The 26398-nt window shown below is 34.6% G+C and overlaps 2 protein-coding genes across 11 annotated transcripts in view; both read right to left on the bottom strand.

Moving 5' to 3' along the window:
• The window catches only part of LOC118762453, a 127406-nt gene extending 113296 nt beyond the window's left edge, over nucleotides 1-14110 (bottom strand). Inside the window, exon 1 of the mRNA XM_036501000.1 lies at nucleotides 11839-14110. Within this exon, the coding sequence (XP_036356893.1) occupies nucleotides 11839-13950 (2112 nt within the window). The 5' untranslated portion in view covers nucleotides 13951-14110. The remainder of the gene's footprint in view (nucleotides 1-11838) is intronic.
• Nucleotides 13943-26398, bottom strand: part of LOC115209744 — a 129504-nt gene continuing 117048 nt past the window's right edge. For all 10 annotated transcript variants that reach the window (XM_036500996.1, XM_036500998.1, XM_036500994.1 and 7 more), the window contains 7 exons: nucleotides 25151-25240; nucleotides 22900-23224; nucleotides 20945-21159; nucleotides 19500-19573; nucleotides 17690-17740; nucleotides 16349-16667; nucleotides 13943-14527 (listed from right to left, as the gene is read on the bottom strand). In XM_036500996.1, the coding sequence (XP_036356889.1) occupies nucleotides 13977-14527; nucleotides 16349-16667; nucleotides 17690-17740; nucleotides 19500-19573; nucleotides 20945-21159; nucleotides 22900-23224; nucleotides 25151-25240 (1625 nt within the window). In that variant the 3' untranslated portion in view covers nucleotides 13943-13976. The remainder of the gene's footprint in view (nucleotides 14528-16348; nucleotides 16668-17689; nucleotides 17741-19499; nucleotides 19574-20944; nucleotides 21160-22899; nucleotides 23225-25150; nucleotides 25241-26398) is intronic.

The raw sequence follows: 26398 nt of genomic DNA on the forward strand, positions 1-26398 counted from the left end.
CCACAGATGCAGCCAAACAGAAAAGATCCAAGAACAGTATAACAAAAGAGACAGCACTGAAGGGATTTAATAGAAACAATAACGGGGAGATTAATGCAAGACAGTAAGGGGAGGGTAATGGAAGATAGAGATTAATGAGGAGAAAAGGTACTGATAGCAACAACCTCTTTGATGGATGGAAAGAGAATTATTGATAAATAGCTATAGAGATGGGCAATTGCAAAATAAGAATGATGTCAATCATGAATATTCTGGGGAACAAGGAGTGGTGACCAGGAGAAGAGTAACAGTGGGAAGAAAGCATTCTAAGAGTATGTCAATATAAGGGGCTGACAATCATTGAAAATTCCATACAATTACATGAAGATATGGGTACCATGGAGATATATGTTGAGTTGTTTAGAAACTTTAAAATATGACAGAGCATTCATAAACTAAATTCATCCAGTAAAAAGAAGTTGGCAAATATTGATATTGCTGAAAAGTACAGTTGCATATTTGATGACATGATTAAAAAATATAGTTTTGTTGCTTTAAGGCTGAGTTCTAATACACCAGTATATTTGATAATCTGGAACTACAAGGGCTGGCTGAAAAGTTCATAGGCTGATTACAAAGGAGTGATGCTAAAGCTATGAGATCTTGCATGCATTAATTCAACTCTATTAATAACTGCACTGTTTCTTTCTCGCAAAACTGACATCCAACTGCTCAAAGAACACTTCAATGGTTACTAGTAGCAACTTTTCTTGAAAATTGACAAAATTTGGCATAGTGTTATCAAGTACCTGCAGAAAAAGGTTTAGTCCCTAACAACATTCACACTGATATGGCTGCTACATTAGGGGTGACACTCCAGCTTTATCAACAGTGTAAAAGTGGGCAGCTGAATTTAGGAGGGAAAGGGAGAGTTTTGAACTATCACCTCCAAAGAAAACACTGATCATGTTTGCTATACTTGGCTGGGAACCAGTATCATAGTGAAGATGACATCATATCTACTCAAGACTTTTTTTGACCAACAGAATGACAGCTTCTGCACCAATAAGATCCAAGCACTGCAACACCAATGGAAGAAGTAATGTGTTGAAAACTAAATGACGTTTGGTCACATTCCATGAGAATGCCTTAGTCAGCCTATGAACTTTTCCTCCAGCCCTCGTAATGCTAGTCAATAGAAAAAGTGCTACAGGTGAATCTGGTTTTCTTTTTATAATAGAATAATTTAGTTAATCCATTGTTTGGGTCAATTTATTTCTAGAATAATAACTAATTCCTTCACATTAATAACGAGAAATTTACTACTCCTATCAAAATAGCTTATGGTGAATGATTATCACAATACATGCCTCATACTTTATCACCATTTAGTAAAAATTTAATACATTTTGAAAGTTTCTGCATATTCTTGGGGAAATGCCCTATTTCATGCAAACCACTGAAAAGTTAAGCATGGGACCAGTTTTATTTGTCGGTGAAAGTAGGAAAAAGGAAATTAGGACCAGATGGAGGGAAAGGAGTTTAACTCTGACAACTTCAACAATATCTTTAAGTACAGGTTGCTATTTCTTCAACTGAAATTCCATAATTCATAAACCTCTGAAATCCTCCAAAATCTGAAAGTTATTTTCCAAATGAGAAAGGTGTGAAAAATAGAAAATTCAGTTGTTGTAATCCATGTGTCTAGTTAAGAAATTAGGGTTGCAGACATAATAGACATATTAAAAAGAATTCCTGAAGTATGAAACATTCAGTAGAACTTAGATTAATCTGCAGACTAAGTGAAAAGTTAACTGTAATTTAGATTAATCATAATTGATATTACTTTAAAATAATAGATATTTAACCAATATTTACTTTAAAAGAGGAAGGGGTATCATATGTATTATAACAAAGAACATTTTTAAAAATAGTAAAAATAGATGGACACTAGACAGACTGTATACTTCAAGTCACCAAGCTCACCTACTATATAAAATTATACTTTATATTAATGAAATGACTGACAGAATAAACAAATAAAAAATAAAATAAAATAAATTTCAGTTAAATATGCTAAATCCCTCCTTAACTTATAAGGAGATAAATCAAAATATATAAATCTATACAGTATAAAATTAAATCAAAAAAATATCAATCAAAAATATTTAATCACAAATTTTAAAACGATGTGTAGTGAGAGAGTGTGCATGTGCATGTATTTTGTGAAAAACATGACAATGTCTTTTCTTATCTAATCTATACTAACAGAAAACAAACATACAAGACTAAGCACCAGGGTGGATTGAAGATATAATGAACTCTGAAACAACTAATTACACTAATCTATAAGCTTTTACTGCAATGACTACTCATTTAATCAATCAAAAATACAAAGCTGGACAGCAAACATTCTCACTGCTATGTTGTTACTTTCATAGTCAAATGCTATATTAAAGAATGTGCAGCATAGCACATTAGCATGGTGTTTGTCCATTGATAGTTTTGTAAGTTTCTGGCATATCAAGGTAACTCAAGTGTTTGGTATGTTAACAATCATTTGTCATACACATTATACATGTGTAACAAGGTACTTAGAAAGAGTAGTGTCAGAATGGAGAGACAAACATCAAAATTATGATGACAGTAAAGATAATGAGATACATCTGAACTATATAATTATCAAATGTAATTACTTTTTGTCACTTCATGTGCATATATTTGGTTAAAAGCACAAATGAAAAGCTTGCTGACAAGTTTAAAATTTGTCTGAAAACTTCCCATGTCCAAAAGGAGAGGTGAGGTGTTAGTTTTCCTAAACAGAGTAGTTGACAATGACCTCAGTTATACTTATAGCCAAAAACAGTGTAAAACAGGGCTGTTACAAGTAGACTATATAAATGGAAGAAAATGTGCAGAAACTGTTATATCCATAAATGTAAAGATAACCAGACTATTAAATCCACACTATAGATGATTTTATTTACTACAATTAAATACTTCATACCCTGTGTGGGCTTGAAACAAACAGCACAATGGTGTAGATATAAATGCCTCAAGGACACGTGCATACACTCACACACACATACCAATATCATGACCACGTCTAATGTTGGCATTAGTCTTGGTCTCTCATTCAGATAATGAGTGATCTCTGTGAAGTTCAGCTTTTAAGACCAAGGTTTCTTATTTTTTCCTACTTTTTCCTGACGGATTACATTTTTGAAACTTTTACACAAAGCAGTACTGTTTATTGACAGTATATTAATATGCTGTCTTTTCTGTACAGTTTTGTCACTGTCAAATCAGAACCTAGTTTTTAGACATCCAATAGGCTACACTCATATATTTTCTCTTCAGTTATGCAGATGCTTCACACCACATATCTACATACATAATTGTTTATATATACATATCTGTTAGGTATAAAATCCAAAAGAACAAAGTGACACTTGCTATGAAAAGGGAGGGGAGTAGATAATTATAACTCAAATAACAACTTGGCATTCTTGAGTGGTCACCTACAAAAGCAACTGACCAACTCTGAAGATGAAGTAGGATCCATGCTGACAGTGCAATAGAACTATAAGAACCAAGAGGCAGGTAAGGGAACAGTGAAAGAAAGGTGAAGCAAGAAACAGTATAATAAGTTTGTCAGAAAGTTTGATGCCAAGAGGTAATCTTCTTGCCTTGTGAAAACATCAAGATTTTTGAATTGTGACCATATACCACTGAGAAGAAGTATATCCAAAACACTGTGCCACTTATTCTCAGTGACATTAGGTGGGGGATGCATAGACTGTCTTCTGTAAGAAGTTAAGTAAGATAGTGAAATAGTAAATAAACCAGCTAACAATATTAGCTTCAGTAGAATTAGAAAAGCTGTGAAAAAAAATGAACACAGCATACCATCAAGATAGTTGAAAGTACTTTTATCAGGTAGTACACTGAAATGTCATCTCTATTGATTGGCATAACAATAACATCAACTGTTATAGGGAAATAGAGATTCATTATAAAGGGAAAGTTTAAAGATCTAAAATTCTTTGGGGAAATCTCAAAAGTAGCAGAGGTGAAATTTGATTATCAGACGTAAACTACTGACTATAATTCTTGAGACTATAAAAATAGTTCCAAACTCCCTGGATTCACTTATATGCTGATGGGCTAGTTTTCACAGTGAAATCTGTTAAGGACTTGAAGAAAATGTTCTAAATCTAAGGATCTGACTGAGTCAATTGATTTATGTTAAAATAATAAATAGTAAAGTTCTAGTAAAAGAAAGCATGAGTCTGAGCTTTGCTGAATATGTAGGAAGGTAGTAGGTTGGAACTTGATATTATATACTCAATGCAAATAATGAGTACATAAAAATTACTGTACAATCTCTGATAAGAGTGACAGAACTCATGAAATAGTTGCATGAGATTAATCAAATAAGCTTCAATGAAATGTCTATGTACAACTCACAAGGTAGTTGATAGTTTTTGTTTCCTTAATAGTGCTGAAGTTGGCTGAAGCAAAGTCTGGCAGCCAAGGTTAGAAAAAAAAAAGGAGAAAACAGTTCAAGGAATAATTGCATCTGATGACAACGTAGCTTTCTATCTTCATGCGAAAAGCTGATACTAGGAAGCATGAGTAAGTTGTGTAGTTCTGAAAAATTTAGTGTAAATTAAGTCAAGCACAATTCAATGGATGTGTAACAATAACATGCATTAGAAAGAAAAGAAAAGAGAGCCTTTAGAGACACTGGAGAAAAACAATGTCAAATTTGACATGAGACAACATGTTGGTAAGAATACAAGAACAGCTGAGTGAAAGTGTGCTGTTAACAGAGAAAACAAAATAGAGAAAAATGTAATGAGTGTAAAAGGTGAGAAATCAACAGACTTCCTAAAAGACAGACAAGAGGCAGTTAATACTGGATAGACTGTACAGCAGATCTATCCAGCCCATGCAAAAATACAATGGCTGTTTATTAAGTTAAAAATAGTTGGGAATAAAAATGTATATAGACACAAGTTTATCAATACTTACATATATAAAAAATATCTAAGCATACACACACACACACACACACACACGTAATCATCATCCCACATGTACAAATACACACATGATCATTATCATAAGTGTGAATATATATGTACACACATACATACACATATATAAATGTGCAAATGTGTGTACAGCCACATGCATGGCTGAGTAGTTAAGAAGTCACTTTGCAACCATGTGATTTTGTGCTCAGTCCCAATGCCTGATACTTTTGCAAGTGTCTCCTACTATAGGTTCAATCCAACCAAAACGCTGTGAATAGATCTGGTAGACAGAAACTATACATACATTGTATATGTATCATTCCTTCATTTGTTCATTTAATGTTCATTTTTCAATGCTGATATGACTGAGACAGATAACAGTTTCAAGCAGAATTTTACAGCAAGAAACGCTTCACAATATTTAGCTCTCACCTGGTTTTGCAAGTAAGAAATTTGTATATTCTACAAGTCTTTGAAAGCATAAAGCAACTAGTTGTAATATCAACAAGGAATGTTGACATTATGACTAGTTGCACAGCTACACTTGCATTGTAGCAAGTGAAATATCAAAAGCCATGTACATTTGCACATATACATTCAAAACATACACACATACATACATACACACAAAATAAGCTTAGTACAGTTTCTATCAAATGAATTCACTCACACAGTAACCATTGGTCCAAGCCATTAGAAGACACTACCCAAGGTGCAGGGTAATGAGACTGAACCTAAAGCATGTGGTAAAAAAGCCAACTTCCTAATCACAGACATGCTGGAGTGTATGTGTTCTTGCCGTGAAATCGCATGCTGATTGTAAACAAATGTCACCATCATATAAGCAATGATGTCCATTTGCAATCTCCTGTGAAAACATGTCTTATCATCCTGCTGTGAATTCCTGAAGGACTAGGGAAAATATTACCTTACTTGAAAACAAGTGAGGGGTAGTGACAGAAAGAGCATTTGGCCATCAAAAATCTGCTTCTACAAATTTTTTGTCTGGTTCAGTGAACCTTAATGACATGGAAAAGTAGACCTTAATATGACAGCAATTTTGTACGTATATGCATATATGTGCATCAAGTGCATGTACACACATATATAATAAAATAAACCAGATGACAGTTTTCTAAAATACAACATTTTCAGAGTTAAATAAAGACGATGAACTAAATAGCTACAAAGGATGAAGATATCAACTGAAGAGGATGACATGGTTATAGAATAGTATAGTAGACAGAACCATAAAACCTGATTCAATGCTGAAAGCATGGGAAAAAATGTAGCAAAAAATATCAGGTAACTAAGAGAGAAGCTAGATGTCAGATATATCAGGCTAGATATCAAAAAATGTAAGAGAGAAAGAGAGGGACAGTAAATAGATCTATAAAAGAGGTTGGCAATATAGTTGCGAAAGCCATAAAGGATATGAAGGCAGGGAAAAAAACACCATCAACATATAACAGCCAAGATACTGAAAATAATCTTGAAGAGTACAACATGTGCTAGAGACTTATTCAATCAGGTACAACAGGAAGGTGCTATATGCAATGACTAGCATAGCAGCTTTAAGTACTGTATAATCCAAAGAAATACTAGAGGCATTAAATTAACAAACCAAGTTATGGAAATGACACAAAGTGACACCGGCACAAGTGTATTTTTCATGGAACCAGCAGAAATGCATTTTTATGTGGCACTGGCACATAAAATAAAGGATATGCCTGTGTGTACTGATGACTAGAATTTTACTTAGCTTGACATGTCTTCTCAAGTACAGCAAGTCACCACAAGTCCTGGTTCCTTATCTCCTCAGCTAGACCCAATGTTTAAAGATCCTTTCTCACCACTTAGTTCCATGTCTTCCTGGGTCTACTGCTTCCACAGGTTTCCCCCACAATTAGAGATACATACAAACATACACAGACAGGTAGATAGATGTGTATGTGTAATAGCCCTCTATTTCATTTTTTATTTAGTTCTTACTCTAACAATTATTATTTGTAACATCAACCTACACTAATTCGAGGAAGCCTTGCAAGAATTTGAAGGAATTTATTTCATGTGTACTTTTACTGCTAGCTACTCCCTGTCAGCCTGGAATTTACATTGGGTATAGTGTATCATAATCCTATATATTTTTCCTGCATTACCAAGCATGGACACTGTCTACATGGAAGTGGACTCCTACCTTCTTCCCTGCTAAGATTTTAGTCTTTGATAGGTATATATACTTTGAGGCCTCTTGATTCTAGGTTTTGCTTCCAAGTTTGGAATTACTTTATTGAGTATGAGATTCAACAATCAGACAATTTCTGCAGGCAGCCTATCTCAACTAAATTTCTGTGTTATGGCCTAAAACACTACAACAAACATTAGAAGTTAAGAGCTGAGTTCTGGTGGGCATTAACCTGTGCACTACAATTCTCACAGAACTTTGTGCCAACTCTCACCTTGTTGACTGCACCCTTGTACATGCTATGCACAATCCTTGCAAGCCATTCATATATTTCTAAGTGTTTTCTGAGCATGCACTAGATTATGAAGTATGGAACCTTGTCAGATGCCTTTTCCAGGTCAATGAATATTAGGCAGAATAGTTTACTCTTAGCTAAGTACTAATTCACTTGTCCATCTATAAAGAAGGTATCAATGGTTCCCTCTTCCAGACAGAAAGTCAAACTGCATCTATAATAATTCCCTTCTTTATCAGTTCTTTTTGTAACTTTTATCGCTTCATCTATTAATTTCATGCACAATGTATTTTTCTCATAACAGCTGAGGATAACTGCAACAATAGTCATTGGGTATGGCATCACACAGTTATCAAATTTAACAGTCAGTCCCTCTTTTTGATCTACTTGCAGTAGGCTCTCTTTCTCATGCATTTTCCATATTCAGCAACTTCTCAGAGTAGTATTTGCATACTGCTTTCTTTTCAGTACTAGTGAAGAAAGACAAGTATGCTATCAGTTGATACACAGTTTTCCCAAGTAATTTCTTGATTCTTTCTAATACATTACTTTGCAATCTGGAGCACAATACTTTGGTGCCGAACATATGCAAACCTCTTATTCTTGGTTTCTTTTCTGGCTAAGTACATCTAATGACTAGATTCTCTTTTAGTAATTTGATACTGTTCTTGAACACCCCACCACCTTCTTCAGCCATTTAAAACCTGCTTTTATGGTTGTATCAACAATATTTATTTCCCCACCAAGTCACTTTGTTTGGCTGGAATCCTGCACCAATCACAGATCTCATCTATTGCTTGAAGTATGTTGTCTTAAAGTAACTCTCAAGTATCTTACCTATCTCTTCCTCTTTTCTGTTATATATACCTAATAAAACTTCTCTGAACCTACACCAAGTCAAGAGTATTTCCATTTCCAAATTTTCCTTTGCCAGATTGACACACAAGAAATTCCTTCAACTACTCAGAAGTCTCACTAAGAATAGTAGATAGTTTCTGTTAAGTAACCTAATCAACAGTGAAAGTGGTCATGGCAAAAACATAGTAGCCAGCATAAAGACAGAGTGAAAATCAAGTTCAGAAAGTTGTCCCTTCTGCTGTCCAAGAAAATTGGTCTCTTCCATTAAATAAAGAATAAAGTGTATAACACCTGTGTATCAAGGGCAATACTGCACAGTTGCAAAATATGAATATTGAAGGAGGAGGATGTTCAAAACCTGGGAAAAAAAATGAGGTGAACATGTTCTCTGATGTCAGATCATCTGTACTCCATATATATTAAGAGAAAAACTGGCCGGTAGTTTGCAACAGAGAAAACTGCTTTGTTATAGATATGGTGTGTGGATGAAGGATGGCAATCGGGTGAAAAAAAAGAGTCAAGCTGTCCAAGAGGAAGGCATCTACAAGAAAGGAAGTCCAAAGACAGTGGAACAAGCAGTGCATTCTGCTCTCAAGCTGTTCAATCTTGTGGAAGAAATTTTCAAGGATTATAAGAAGTGACAGGCCACTATACTAGAATGAAACTATAAAACAGATGGTAGCATGGAAAAATGAGCAGATGATAATCGTGATGTGTGCATGCATATATATATATGTGCCTATATACGTAAATGTGTGTGTATAAATTTCTATTTTCTCAGTATGAAATTTTGTGTTTTGCAAATGTTCGAGTGATACCTGTGTATAGAAATGCAATTGTGAGCAAACCAAATGTGTCTTTATACACAGACATGTCTGTTATATACATCTATGCATGCATATACATGCTTGTCTGTACACTCAGAACCATGTGCTATGCCTCATTTTTCTACACCCTTTGACAGTGAAATTTCCATTGATAAATTGTTGATTGGAATGAAGTTCATTGAAAACATAAATGAAACCAAAAGTACAACAATCAAAATGCATAGTTTCTTATTTCATAATTCCAGTTAACAATGAATTCACTAAAGAATAAAGATTTTGATAACAAAAATAAGTAATATTAGATATAAAACTATACATATGAAAATCAAATGCCTATGGTAAATAAAACTGTATTATACTTCAGATTATCATCTCTCTATATACCCAACAAAAAGAAATGAAACAAAAACAAACCATAACTTCGATGTATACATATAAACACACACACAAACACACAGCCACCAGGCATCCTAAAATGATAACATTAGTAACATATTTTATATAATTATAGCCAACAGCCAATGGTATGATTTCCTTCACATTATTCTTGTGGTTCAACATGTAACCTCTGAAACAAGTTTATATCCAAGATAAAGAGTATAAGTACAATGCTATTGATAAAACTACTGTGTAACTAAATATAAAGAGGAAATTTCATTGATAAAATATAATAAAGTACATTTTCAGCACAACTAAAAAGTATAAGTATTGACCTCCTGTATACATTAGAAAAAATGCGAAGAACTTTAACATTAATCATTTTAACACTTATAGATTACCGCAAATAGCAAAAAACCACAAATTTAACCTGGTTTTACATTAATCACCAAAATAAAAGATACAAGAGTGGAGAGATGCCATAAGACTTATCTAAAATAAATGCCGTTTCACATTATCAAAACAAAAAGATTCTTACCACAACAAAATTGGATTCTCCCACATTGAAAACTAGATTACTTACATACTGAAATTGAGCTTATCCAAAATAATTATTTACACACACACACACACACACACACTGTGAGTCGACAAACAACAGAAAATAGCACTCAACACATTTGGTAGGAGTGAGATATATTTTTTAATAATAGTTTGTCTCAGCTCCATGTGGCCATATAGGACAAACCCTTATCATCAGACAACAGAAGATAAATTCTTCTCCCAATTTCACGTGTATGTGTGTGTGTGTGCATGTGTGTGTTCACAAATTTATATTACTTTTCACTATTTTCGTCCATATTGCATATATTACTAGCAATGTTAAAAAGTAAAAGATCTTTCTCAAGATATAACATACATCTTGTACAAATGACCATATAACTGCCACACCTTGCATACAACAGTTAAGATTTAATACAAGCCCTAACTAAAATATGACAATCAAAATTATTCTAAACTAAAACTCTTCCTAAATAATATGCAATATTTAGTGTTTTCCTTTTGTTAATTAAATCCTTATAAACATATTTTAACAAAGAAATAATAGTTATGTAAAAACAGGTATAATTTGAAAAAATATTTAAAATCTACTGATATCAATTATTCAAAACAATCTTTATAAAAATTTCTTAACATGACCCAAATCTTACAATAATCATTAAACCTTTAGCATTCAAACCAGCCATATCCGGCCCAAATATTCTACTTGTTTTATGCTCAAATAGGCCAGATCCAACTTTTCATACCTATCCCACAATGTGATACTGAAAAATAAGCAATCACATTATTGAAATCTTGAAGCTATGAGACAGTGCATGGTTGATTTAAAACAATGTGAATAAATAAGCATTAGATTTGACAAAGAAATCTGAATGCTAAAGGGTTAAACTGTATCATGAAGTAACTCTTCTTGCTTCAGTCTACCTATATGATAGACTGTTTCATTTAAAATTTGTAGCTAACATGACAGTAATACTTGTCTGAAATATGGAGGGCTCTAAGTTGGAAAATTGGATGTGAAAGACTGGGCTTCTACAGTTGCTCAGAAAATTACATCAGTTAAATTTTCATCAGCAAATTCAGGTCTTTGTATATTTAGCATACTGTAGCTTTTGGTGACTCATAAAGATTTGATTAGCTGCTCAATGCTACAGAGTTAATAGAATAAGTAAGTTTATAGGACCAACTCAACATAACAATAACTAGATGTTAAAAAAGAAATTTGAACTTAAATCTATTAACCTTATTTTTCTTTCCAAAGATTAATTCATTTTTAACAGGCTGTAATATACTACTTTTCTTTTGAATTGTTTAACAAACAAGCACTACACTAAATGCTGTCTAATTCCCAAATGTCCCAGAGAAAAGATCTGCTTTGTAAGAATAAAGAGTTACACGAGATAACAAAAGCATCCACATAATCCACAACAATAAAAACATCTATGTACATACATAACTAAAGCAGTGATTGGCAGATAAGATTTACAAAAAGCACAACTATGTTTGATATAAAAGTTAGTGTTAAGACACACACACACACACATACAACAAAAAGCAATACACAACATTTAATCAATGTTAAATCCAAGCATGCTTCTTCAAATATTTAGCAAACTTAACACAGCTTACAAGCATACTGTGCTATGATACAACACATCTACAGTTTTAGAGTACAATCTTTAATTATGAACTTTGATTATAAAACTTTCCTACCTGCATGCTCTCAGGATCCACCGACTGAGATCTTGGGGATAGGAGATCACCTTGATTTGATCTAGGAGACATTCCTGGATGAACAGGATGCCTTAAAACTGATGCTGAAAATCTCATTTGCTCTGCTGCATTGGCAAAATTTCCTTTTTGTGATGACTGTGGCATTGGACCAGGTGATAGCAATGGCTTTTGTCCATAAGGGCTGTCTGGACCTGAAAGTCCAGCTAAAGGACTATGAGCTGTTTTGAGAGCAGGTGTTATTGGTCTTGAGCCTGTTCCAGGAACAGAGAATGGATCTTGACTTGATTGGCTATTAGCATCAGAAGAAAAAGAATCCATTGAATGATTTGGTGACGGATGAGATGATGTTGGTAAATTCTGCCAACTGCTGTAATGTGGGTGTTGGAGTTCATGAGGCGAATGTTGCTTAGATAACTGAGATTGCTGCTGAGCTAATGCCTGTTGTGCTATGACTTGCTGGGCCATAGCTTGCTTCTGGGCTTGGAGCTGCTGCTGCACAAGAACTTGTTGGTGGTGCTGAGGAGACATTCCAGAATGCTGCTGTGCCAAAACTTGCTGAGCAGCTAGTACCTGCTGCTGTTTCTGGTGTTGTACCAAAACTTGTTGCTGTAACAAACTTTGATGTTGCTGGGGAGTTAGCGGATGACCTTGTTGTTGTACAATTACCTGTTGCTGTTGCACTAAAGCTTGTTGTTGAGGACTCAGAGAAATTTGTTGAGTTAAAGCTTGTTGTTGGGCCATTGCTTTTTGCTGCTGAGCCATAGCTTGTTGTGCTAATGCAGCCTGTTGAGATATAACTTGATGTTGGTTTAGAGGTGACAACTGTTGTTGCTGCTGCTGTTGTTGTTGTTGTTGCTGTTGTTGTTGAACCAAAGCTTGCTGTTGTGCAATGGCTTGTCTTTGCTGAGCAATTTTGGCAAATTCTTGTTGCTTTTGTAACAAAACTTGTTGAGTAAGATTTTGCTGCTGAGTTAAAGCTTGGTGTGTTGTCAATGACTGTTGTTGTGAGAGAGACTGTTGTTGAGTAAGTAATTGCTGATGAGCTAAGACTTGTTGAGGGTTGCTCAAAGCTTGCTTTTGCTGATGGACAATAGCCTGCTGTTGTTGTTGTGCTAAAGCATGCTGTTGAGCTAGAACCTGCTGTTTTTGCTGTTGTTGAACTAAAGCTTGTTTCTGCAACTTTTGCTGAGCTATTGACTGTGACTGTTGCTGTTGAACTAAAGCTTGCTGATGGGATGCAGCTTGAGCTAGTGCTTGTTGGTGTTGTTCTAATGCTTGCTGTTGCTGCTTCTGTACCATTGTTTGCTCCTGTTGTTGGCTTAAAGTTTGTTGTTGTTGTGACAGGCTTTGCTGATGAGCCAAACTTTGTTGTTGCTCTAAGCTTTGATGTTGATGCTGCTGTGACAGGGGTTGCTGCTGTTGCTGTTGTTGTTGCTGTTGTACCAAATTTTGTTGCTGCTGTTGATGCTGTTGTGCCAAACTTTGCTGCTGTTGTTGGGCTAAATTTTGCTGCTGTTGTGCTAAACTTTGCTGCTGCAACAAAGCCTGCTGCTGTTGCACAAGAACTTGCTGCTGTTGCTGTTGTGTTAAACTCTGATGTTGTTGAGCTAAAGCTTGCTGTTGCTTTTGTTGGTGTTGAGCAATAGCTTGTTGTTGGGATAAAGCCTGCTGCTGCGCAAATGCTTGTTGCTGTTGTTTTGTCAAAGATTGTTGTCGTTGCTGAGTCAATGCTTGTTGATGATCTTCTTCTAATACTTGTTTATCTTTTGCTAATTGCTTATCTAACAATTGCATCTGATCTTGTGACTGCTGTACTGACAACTGCTGCTGCAAATTCTGCGTCTGCTGTGGTTGTTCATCTTTAATTAATTTTTGTTGTTGATCTTGTGAATGTACTGTATTAGATTCTTGGTTTGCTTGTTGTTCTTGGATTGATTGCTGATTTTGTACCTGATTCAATGCTTGTTGTTGTAAAATTGCTTGCTGTTGTGATAAAGCTTGCTGTTGTTGAAGAAGGGCTAATTGTTGTTGAGGGTTTCCAGATTGCTGTATTTGTTTCAACTGAGCTAAAATTTGCTTCTGTTGTTTCATTAACTGCTGTTGTTGTAACTGAGCGTTTATAGGTAAGGAATGTTGTTGTTGTTGTTGCTGTTGCTGTTGTTGTGTTGTTGTTGTTGTTGTTGTTGCTGTTGTTGTTGTTGTTGTTGGGAAAGTGCTTGAGTCAAGGCTGAAGTTTGAGATGATTTTAGTTGCTGTTGAATTAACCCTTGCTGTTGCGGTAATAAACCTTGTTGCTTTAGTTGTAAAAGAGCTTGGTGGCTTAATTGGTGAGAAATGGTTTGTTGTTGGCGCTGAGGGAAGTCTTGATGAGCTAATGGCTGCTGTGTAGCAAATCCTTCTGATGGTTTTTGTGCAGCAGACAAATAACTGGTTTGGTCTTTGTCATCATTTTGAGGACTTACCAATTCAGTGGATTGATTTGCTTTTATTGTATTCAAAAGTTGATTTTCTGATGAAGTGAGATTTAACTTGTTCTGGTTACTAAGAGGAGTAGAACTGATCACAGTTCCTTGATCACTTGAAATGCCATGTGTAGGGTGTTGTGTTTGGGTTGAGCCACTGAATGAAGGAATTTGATTTTCCGCAAGTGGAGATGTATTTTTCGGACCTAGAAGATGAAAAATTACTTAGGTTACTTTAAGGCAAAGCATTTAAAATCTTAATTTTTAAAAATTTCCCTTAAATTTTCTTCAACTGTGAAGTTTAATTCTATAATAATAAATAAAATGACATGTATCAAATGCATGAAAATACATTTTTGGTAGTATATACAAACTTGTATGTATGTGTGTGTGTATATATATGGAAGCACTCCGTCGGTTACGACGACGAGGGTTCCGGTTGATCCGAATCAACGGAACAGCCTGTTCGTGAAATTAACGTGTAAATGGCTGAGCACTCCACAGACACGTGTACCTTTAACGTAGTTCTCGGGGATATTCAGCGTGACACAGAGAGTGACAAGGCCGGCCCTTTGAAATACAGGTACAACAGAAACAGGAAGTAAGAGTGAGAGAAAGTTGGGGTGAAAGAGTACAGCAGGGATCACCACCATCCCCTGCCGGAGCCTCGTGGAGCTTTAGGTGTTTTCGCTCAATAAACACTCACAACGCCCGGTCTGGGAATCGAAACCGCGATCCTATGACCGCGAGTCCGCTACCCTAACCACTGGGCCATTGCGCCTCCACATGTATATATATATATATATATATATATATATATATATATATATATATATATATGCACACACACACATTACATCATCATCATCGTTTAACGTCCGTTTTCCATGCTAGCATGGGTTGGACGGTTCAACTGGGGTCTGGGAAGCCAGGAGGCTGCGCCAGGCCCAGTCTGATCTGGCAGTGTTTCTACAGCTGGATGCCCAAAACTATTTTCTTGTTCCTGTTTAACCACCAAATCAGCTGTAATCAAACTTGAGGTCATCGTTGCTCCAACCATGACACAGTCAGCTTTTGCAATTGTAGCTTCTCTAGAACAATGTACCTAGGTGTGGTTGATATTTCTAAAAGTTTGAGTAATCAGATAGAAGCTCCTTTGTTGGTTTGGCTGTCCCCTTATTTTTATACAAACACGTCTGCGTTTACACACAAGCATGGCTGTGCATTTACGAAGCTTGTTTTGATACCATTTGGTCTTAGATTCAATCCCATTGTGTGACACCATAGATAAGTGTATACTCTAGTCCAAAGCCAACCAAAGCTCTGTGAGTGGATTTGGTAGACAGAAACTGGAAGAAGCCTTCATGTTTGTTTGTTTGTTTTTGTGTGTGTGTGTACCAGTGAAAATCAAAAGAAAAAGGAATAAAAGTGCTATTATTAAAGGCTACTAAATGTGGAAAAAAAAAAGTGGGGGGATAAATCTTCCTATTGTGAACTTGACAGAGTGGCTAACTATTACAATTGACAGCAACATGATAGACAAACCAATTAAAGATGTGAAGACAAAGAAAGCTTCTGATCTCTCAGGAATTACTACTGAAATATTTAAAGTAAGATGCAGCATATCTGACAACATTGAGAAGACTTCATATTCTGAAAAAACTATTTAACTATACATTCATTTATTCTTTTACTGGGCTGTGCCAATGCCATTAAGTGATTTACTCATTTATAATGATCTCAGTATTTATTGGGTAGTCATCTATCTGATAAAAACGCAAGTTACCCCCCTTTAGTGACATCATGGGAGGTGTATATGTGTGCAGGTGCATGAACATGTGCAAGTGATCTTAAGCATAGATTCCACCTACCAAATTCCACCCACAAGACATTAGCCAATCTAAGGCTTTGGTGAAAGACAATTACCAAGGTTCTGCACAGTGGAACTGAACCAAAAACCATATGGCTTTATAGTAAACTTCTGCTTGAGTCAGAGTAGAGAGATAGGCTAAAACATGTTAACTTACTATTTTGATGTTGAAATGACTGCTGTAAATGTTCCAGGCGGTTCACTGGAGTCTGAGGTGATGGACTTTGTTGTGGTGAGACTGGTTGTGGAGAAGGAAGAGTAGAAGATGGTGATGGAATTGAGGCATAATGTGTTAATGGTTGGTTTCCTATTTCATGTTCAGCTGATGTTCCTGGATGATTAGGTGATGACAGGCCTGTCAAACAACCTGGATGTGTTGGAGGTGGTGGTGGAGGAGGTGGTGGCATCATAGCTGCTGCAGCTGCAGCCTGTTGAGCAGCCACTTGACGGGCTTCCATCTGTTTTCGTTTTATTTCCTGGTAATAATAAATGAACATTATATCATTAATTAGTAATTAGAGGAGATTCCTGTAATAAATTTGCACAAAGCATAAAAAAATAGCCATTCTTGATTTAGGTCTTAATGATGTGATTTTGGCAATTCATCAGGAGAAAAATGTCAAAATGCTTCAAAAAGTTATATAATCAGGAAAATAAGAAAATCAAATTGTCTATTTCAAAAGAAAAAGAAAAAAAAATTAGTTCAAGCCACCTTTATCATGTGAATTTCATCACTATTCAATGGATAACACATTCATATTTTACCATTCTTCAAAAACAACTTAATATTATGAGAAGCTATGTAAAAATCAAAATAACACTCACTCCCAACCAACACAGACATTTGGTCAACATAAAAGCTATTCAGAAATTGTGAACATAAGATGATGTTCTTGAAGACTTTTATAGAAAGTTGTACTTTTTTGTAAATCTGATTATGCAATTCTGAGGATATTATTTTAGATCAGTTACATCTGAGAACCGGTTTCTAAACACTTACTTCGTTCCTTACCAGAAGAGGTCATGTGACAACTAAAATGGCAATATTCTCCAATAATGAATTATTGCATGCATTAGTAAAATGAAGACATTTCCAACATTTGGTGGGGGGGGGGGGAGCTTAAATGAAACTACTAAGTAGCAATCAGGAATTAAGCCTTATTTTCAAGCAAAAGAAAGTATCACTAAAATTAGTAAGTACTATATACTAAAATTGTGAACCAAAAGTTACAAGTAAAATGGGTTTTCAATTGGTCATTATTTGAAATTTTCACAGGAACTAAATAAATAAACCAATAAAAAAAAGTTTTATAAGAGAGGTTACAATTGAGATACTTTATATTTGGGACTTAAGGGGATTAATATAAATAATTTGTGAAGTTTGCAACTATAAACATATTTTACCTAAAAACATCTTAATGTGATTAAAAATTACAGAGAAATTATTGCTTCTAGAAGTAATTTTAAAACATCATTAAAATATATTTTAAATGCTTACTCTGTGTTCTCTTTGAATTTTGCTGCTTGCCCTATTCTTTCGTGCTCTTAGCTAAAAAGACACAAAAGCAAGTTTCAATAAACAGACATACACACAGTCTATGACATATACAGTATAAAACAAGATTACAATTTATAAATAATCAACTTGTATAGCATAGGTACATTAGAAGGAGGGAAGAAAGATGGAAAATTGGGATTCAAATGATTATTATCTACCTTCAAATCTTTCCACTCTTACAAAATATTATACACTCAAGCAATTTTGAAGACCAACATGACATTGAATGTCCTTCTAAGTTTTTAAGAATTTCTCTGAAATATTAAATCACTTGGTGCATTTACTGCAGAATAAACTAAATTCCTGGCAAGCTAATTCCTCAAAAAAAAAAATATATATATATATATATATATATATATATATATATATATAATTAAATATTCATATAGCACTAGGAGAGAAGACAAAGGGACATAATAAACTAGCAAAAAAAATTACTGGATAATTCCAGATCCCGGATTTCTAGCTTTGCATAAGAGATACTCTGCCTTCATCAGTGGAATATACTCAGATGGCACATAAATACAAATATATATATATGTGGAAGAGGCAGACCCAGGAAAACCTGGGATGAGGTGGTGAAGCATGACCTTCGAACTTTAGGTCTCACCGAGGAAATGACTAGAGAGTGAGACCTTTGGAAGTATGCTGTGCGTGAGAAGACCCGGCAGGACAAGTGAGCACCCACTACAATCTCAGAGTGATTGGCATTAGGAAGGGTATCTAGCTGTAGAAACTTTGCCAGATCAGATTGAGCCTGGTGCAGCCTCTGGCTTACCAGTCTTCAGTCAAACTGTCCAACTCATGCCAGCATGGAAAGAGGACATTAAACGGTGATGATGATGTATATATAAATTTTAAATATGTTTGTGGCATACTTCTGAAGAAAAATTTACTGCAGTGTTCCTCATTACTGCTTAGCATTGTTATTTCTGTATTTATTCTGACCAGGTAGTCAACGAGTGCAACTCAATTACTTGTATTGACCATACTAAGATAAAACTGCAGCTTTGTAATCTGCTCAGGGTTACTTCTCTTCAGTATCTCTTATTAAGGGAGGCTAAGAAGCTAGAAATGCATCTTTGAGTGTGCATCTTGGAGTGAGAGGCAGACACTGGGTGGATAAAGTGTATTTAAATTTTTTACCATAAGTGATCATTCTTTCTCCATAGTAACTGCAGTGAATTTGCCTTTAAAGGATTTTAACTAACATAAGTTCGTTTGTTCCTCACCACTGCTTAGTACTGCTATTCCCCACACACACACACACACCACACACAAACAGGCTTCTGTACAATTTCTGCCTACCAAATTTCACTCACAAAACATTGATAAACCGGAGATTAGATTGAAAGAAACTTAGCCAAGGTGCCTCACAATGAGATCAAACCCAAAACTACATGGTTGCAAAGCTAACTTCTTAACCAACAGCCATATCCAACACTATGTAAAATTTCAAAATAACCTTCCATTTTCATCTTCCTTTCAGGACTCTCCAACACTTGTCTACATTAGTTTTTCATTATCAAATAATAATGGAAGAACTTGAACTTAGTGTATAAATGTATACTTTCTGTGAATGTCCAACTGCTTTAAGAATATCAAAACAGCATGCTAAGTTTCAACAAGAGTAAGTTTTGGGATCACATTTTGCCATATGATAGATTACAACTCTTGCTTATTGGTTAAAAAATGATTTTAATATTTGTTCTGTTTGTTATTTTATAATGTAAAGAAATGAGATATTTACCAAATAAGGAGATTTTTCAATGGGTGTTAATTTCTTCCAGATTTTGTTAATTTGCTTTACTCTTTCTGTCCATTCTTTAAAAAAAGAAGTAAATAAACAGGAATTGTATTATTTCAAAGCATTATTTTGTGCTGTAAAAATTGTAATTACAAATATATAACTGAGGAACTGCAGCAAGTAGCTTATTCTAATGGAAATATTAGTAAAATGTAACACTCGGGAAATAAAAACAATGTATTCCCCACAAACCAAATAATACTGAAATCCCACAATGTTAAAAATTATACAATAGATAAAAATAATTAAATACAATAATTAAATGATAATGGTAGTCACAAAATCATCAGCTACAAAACTTTGGAGAAAAAAAATCACATGAACCAGGACTTCATATACAAATTCATTTCAGTCAATATTATTGAATATATAATCTCACTTCTATCCAACTTTCAAAACATAATAAGTATTAAATAAAAACTTCAACATATTTATGTATTCTTTATTTACTAATATCTACTTTCATAAGCTATTTATTTAAATTGACTCTTCAATATATAACTTCCTAAATCTCTCTCTCTCTCTCAGCCTTCCTTCCTCCTTAATTCTTCATGGAATTTTCTAAATGGAATCTATTTTTCCCTCCTATGTTCTCAAGTTGGCTACATATCTTTTGTACCATCTCTCTAAATTAACACTTGCTTGTTCACTCCAGGTTTCATGTTGGCTAAATATTTTTCGTATTTTTTGTACTATTTATTTATTTCTTCCCACTCACTATTGCTCTTCGTGCTATTTTTCTGCTATTATCATTGCTATTGTCTCTGGCCCAGGAAGTAAGAAAGCATCTGGTCATAGCATAGCTATAAAACACTTTACTCACATAATTCCTCCCTGTTTTTCATGCAATCTCAAATTGTTCTCGGACGCCCAGTTATGCATTGCTAAGATATTCTCTCGTCTTTTGATCTTTTTACTCATCCATTTGCTATTAACACTTCTAATATGAATTGTCATTTACGTTTATTTATTTATTTATTTACTGATATCTACTTTCATAAGCTACATATTTTTTGTATCATCTATCTAAATTAACCCTCGCTTGTTTGCGGTGCACCCGCCCATTCCCACTCACCCCCACCAATACCAGATACCTGTTCTCCCGCCACCAACACTGGACATCTCTCTCTTCTCTCATCAGAAACCCTCTCCCTCACTGGTGGTATCCTCTATCAAAGCTGCAATCTCCTCTCCATCTTTCTCCCTCTCCCAGGACAAATGCTGCCCACCTACTTAATTGGCTAGCAACCAAATACACAAGCATAAGCATAAAGAATGAATAATGAGAGATGATCCTGAAATAACAGAGTGAATTTAAGCACTTGAAGAGAATCATTAAAATTTTTGAACAAAAGCAAGTAATATTAGAACCAAAGAATAAAACTCACCTGGGATTTGAGATTTTAATTCTGGATAGTTTACATTTGCATACAAAACTGGAGATATAGTGGCATTCTGCCCAAGAGCTTCATCAGTTTCCCATTTCAATATATTTCGACGGCTAGAACCCTCTGGTTGATCATCATCTATTACACCAGACCAAGGAGCAGGACTAGCTGGTGCTTCATAATGTGTAACAGGTTGAGGCGTAGCTTGAGATACACTGGATTTTTTTTTTAATCAAAAGAGAACAGCTTGTATTGAACATTAAAAGTTTCATTTTTAAAAAATCATGTATTTTAAATTCAAATTATTTGACTTAGTGTCAAAAAATATTCCTATCATTTTTATGTTCTTAATTTGCCAACCTAAGAAAATTCATTAAAACCTTTCATTACCAACCTGCATAAAGCCTTCTATGTTACAACTTGCTGTATTAACATATTCATATTTAAAAACCATTATTTTACAGCTACTTCTTTAACAACTACAGCCTTATTTCCACTACATCATATTTTAACCCTTTCATTACTCACCTGGTCAAAAAACTTTTTGTTGGTATTACCAAACTGCCCAAAACCAGCCAAAATGACGAATTTATATTTTAATAAGAATTTCAGCACTAATCTTGTCAGTACATTAAATGAAAACACATGGTTTCACAATGTAAACAATTGAGTTACACTTTCGGCCATTATTGTTCATATCTGAGTACTGCAAATTTTGGAAGAAATCCAACCCCACCCCACCCCATTGATCCTCGTTGGATGAAAGATGCATAACAGTATTATGTTGTCAAGCAGTGCATTTGAATTTGAAGTATTTTCGAAAGAAAACAGAAAAAGCCTAAGAAAATATACAGTAAACATAAAAGCTACACGTGTGATTATGAATCAGATATTTCTTCTGATGAAAGTAATATGATTCTGACAACAGTTCCGATAGCAATAAAACAATAAAAAGAGAATTTGCACCTAAATATATAAAGGATTCTCCTAAGTTATTCTTAGAGAGATATTAGACTTAGTTACAGTTTTCCCCCCAAAAAAACAAAACTGTTTTTTTTTTACTTTTTCTTTTGAATCGATTACTGTGAAAATGAAGTGTTACACAGAAAATAAGCAAAGAGGGAAAAAAATTTGAGGTTTGCCACACACTTGGAAGAAAGGAATTCAAGCACTTTTAGGAACAGTGAGTGAGTAAGTGAGTGTGTGTGTGTGTTTGACTTAGAAGTATTTTTTTTCAAATTGACCTCATTCTTATTTTTTATTACCTGTAATTTAAATTTTCCTGCAAGATGCATGACAAAGTTAGATTTATTTGGATTGGGAATCATTATTATATGAGTTTTTGTGTATTTATTAACTCGCATGTATACAAAAATACACAGATACACTTATAATAATGTTTCCCAATCCAAATTAATCAAACTTTGTCATACACCCTACAGGATGTTTCTTTCATTTCCTAGTTTTCTTCAAAGAAAAATTCCAGTATTTCATTGTTTTTACCTTTATACTAGTCTTATATGCATTAAGTTCAAGAATCAACAACTTAATTTTGTAATAATCCTTTCTACTAAAGGCACAAAGCCTGAAATTTGGGGGTAGGAGGCTAGTCAATTACATCGACCACAGTGCATAACTGGTACTTATTACATCGACCCCGAAAGGATGAAAGGCAAAGTTGACCTCTGCAGAATTTGAACTAAGAGCGTCATGATGGATAAAATGCCGCTAAGCATTTTGCCTAGCATGCTAACAATTCTGCCAGTTCACTGCCTTAGTTAATTTCTGTAATAATGAAAACCCTATATATGATAATTTTTGTAATTCCTTAATTTATATTAAATTTTGTTTTCTAATTAACCTTGTAATAAACTGTTTAAAATAGGATACTACTTTCCATCTGATATAAATTCAACAGAATAACAATTTAATATTTTTAAAAATGTTCCACAAACCTGTAAGGAGATGAAATTGACTGATCCACACTAAACTGTCCAACAGATGTAGATTGTTGTATGTGAGGTTGAGTTTGTTGTACATGTTGCTCAGGTACTGCTGATGAGATGTGATTATTGGACAGAGGAGGAGTTGAAGGAGGAGGTGGAGGTGATGATGGCACTGCGGGTGGTAAGGGGGGTGGAGGAGGAGGAACAGATGGAGGTGCTGGTGGCAATGGTGGTGGTGAAGGAGGTGGATGTGGAGGAGGTGGTGGTGGTGGAAGAGATGGCTGCTGTGGTGTTTGCTCGGCAGCATTTGATGTAGTAGTAAAATTGTCATCTCCTGTTGAAGATTAAAATATCAAAATTAAAATTCATGCAATAATCACAGCAAAAACATAATGTCAGATAGCATCAAGATTCAATAACATTCCATAACAGTCATTTGATGTGTATAAATATATAGCTATTTTTATCCAAAATTTATCTCATTATATTAGAAAAATTCAAAATATATACAACATAAATTTTTCATAGTTATCTGTAAAAAATTTTCTAAAATCTGTTTCAAAACAATTTTAAATTAAAATTCATAGCAATTCCAAAGTTACTTGAAAATTGTAAGAAGGTTGGAAGTTTCTTTTAAAATTGTATTCTTTTTTTTAAACATTTGATTCTTTGGATGTAAAAGCCCACAAGGGTAGTAGTGAGTGTACAGTCTTAAGAGACATGTTACTGAAATAAATACTGGGGTCAGTATGTTTGACTAAACGCTTTTATTGTTTATTCAATTACAACCACATCATGGACACAATCCAATAAACAGTAAAAAAAAAGTGTAGAAAGAAGTCTTCCACCAAACCATATGAGTCTGGGTTTAATCCTACTACATGGCTCCTAAGACAAGTGTCTTCTGCTAAAGCTCTGGGCAAAACAAAGCCTTGTGAATGGAAATGGTAAGGAAAATCTGAAAAAAGCTTGTTGTGCACACATGCGTGTGTGAGTCCATGTCGCTCTTAATGTTTGATGGCTGTAAATGATTGTCAGTCATACAAATAGTGTCATTCATTTCCAATAATCTGCAAAAATATGTTTGGCCAAAGGGAAATATTACCCTGCATGAAAACGTGAGGGTTGACAACAGAAAAGCCATCCAACCATAGAAAATGTGTCTCAATAAACTGTCTCACTTATGGAACCATGGAAAAGTGGGCATTAAAAAGCGATTTTATATATATATATATATATATATATAATCATCATCATCATCATTTAGCGTCCGTTTTCCATGCTAGCATGGGTTGGATGGTTTAACTGGGGTCTGTGAAGCCGGAAGGCTTCATCAGGCCCAGTCAGATTTGGCAGTGTTTCTACGGCTGGATGCCCTTCCTAACGCCAACCACTCCGTGAGTGTAGTGGGTGCTTTTTACGTGCCACCATATTTATATTATATATTTTTACGTGCCACCATATTTATATAACTTGTTTCAGTCACTGGATTGTGACCATGAGGGGCATGCCTTGAAGGATTTACCCAAACAAACTCATCTCAATAACTATATATCTGTAATGTTCCCTTTCTTCAACTCTCATCACATTCCATCTATCTCTTTTTCCACCCCTACCACTCCATCTAACTCACAATTTAATAGCACAACAAAATAGCTCTCCCTTTCTATCTCTCATGGTTACTGCATTCCCCACTTTGCTAAACACTCTTCTCCCTCTCTTTCTCTCTCCTTTCCTCTATCTTCAACTAACCACTTCAGTGTAATATTTCACTAGCATGTTAATATTAGAGATAATCCTGCCTTTCCATCCTATACTTACTCCTTTCACACACCCATTCTGGTCCTTCTAATGTCATCGCTATCTATTCTATACCCCTCTTCAGGCATCTGAGCAAATGTACAGAGACAGTGTAGGTTGGAAGGTACATTTGGTGCTGACTCACTGGGAACTTATTCAACCTCTCTAGTGTTACTACCACAAGAAAATGCCCCCAGTACATTTCTGTGAAGTAGATGACGATTGAAAGGACAAATGACATGTGCAAGCAGCAGTCGAATAGTAAGTTCAAATAAGAAAGAACTCGGAATGTGACAGCCCACTCAACCCATGGGGAAGGGGGGGAAAAGGAGAAGAAAAGGAAGGCAAGAAGAAATAGGAAAAAGGAGGAAAGAAGAAAAGGAGGAGAGAGTGAAGGTCATGTGGCAGTGGTGGTGTTCATCATCAAATATAACATATATCTTATAAACATTTAAATTACCTGTCGTCTGAGAAGCTTCTTGATTTCCTTCTGAACTCAACACACCCTTAAATATATCTTCTACTGTTTTACTGTCAATGTGGGCAAGACCTATAAGAATATTTAAGCACATTTTCTCAAAATTCAATTTCCAATATGTGACCATAAACTATGTTTTCAGTCTTATCAAAGCAAAACAAAATATCCTATCTGATATCATCGCCATAAGATAATTATTTTAAAAACTTGGATATCTGCGGTAGCTGAGAGAAATTACAAATATCAAGCAACATTTCTGTTAATTATGTTTAATTATGATATATTCAAGACTTTGTCATTCTGGGATGAGGAGATATTTTACATTTAATGTGTGTTTCATTCAATCAGTGTCATCATAACACTTGTTACTAAAATCTAGCATAACCATGAAGTTTGAGTGGTTTTGCAACACAATCACAACTTTATATATTTATTGATATTAGTGTTTGGAATACAATGAAATTCATATTGCACAACTACACTAATCACAAGTAAATCAGGTAAATAATAGTCTAACAGCAAAAGTGAAGTTATATAAATATTTTAAAATATCTCTATGTACAAGGAGTTATTAGCCAATATATTATATAGAATCATGTTATATGGTTTCTTAAATGTCAATTATATTCACGACAAAAATACACAAATTTTGTCCAGTTTGTTTGTCACTTTTACCTCATTGACGTTTGCAAACCACTGCACCCCAATGTTATTATACGAAATACTATGAATTAGAATAAATAAAAGTAAATGGCTGATGGTTTTTCAATCATAAGGTTGACTGACTGGATCTGGTTTCTTCCAAAAATTTGGCAAAAGAAATAGTTGGAACTTTTCACTCCACTGTCTTTCTAGAATTCAACACTTCTGTTATTGCTGCCTAACTTATTTAAATTTTCAGAAATCATTCAAATTCAGACTAGCTTCTGCTAAATCTGAAGCTTTAATATTTGTACATAAGGGTGGAACTTTATAAAAAACTAAGAGGGTGTATATAAAACATACTGAAAAAGGAATTCACATTATAAAAATGACTAACAATGTATAACAAGCATTTATCTAGTGAAATCACATGTTAACCTTCATGTAATGAGATTTACATAAATATTTTGTTTAAATATTACCCAGGAATTCCTGGTGATCTGAAGCACTTATTACCTTACAAGTGCATGTAATTTTATTAATGACAGAATAAAAACAGGGATTGTGATTTTCAAAGCAAGCATGAAA

Source organism: Octopus sinensis, linkage group LG3 (genome assembly GCF_006345805.1).
Source record: "Octopus sinensis linkage group LG3, ASM634580v1, whole genome shotgun sequence".
NCBI lineage: Eukaryota > Metazoa > Mollusca > Cephalopoda > Octopoda > Octopodidae > Octopus > Octopus sinensis.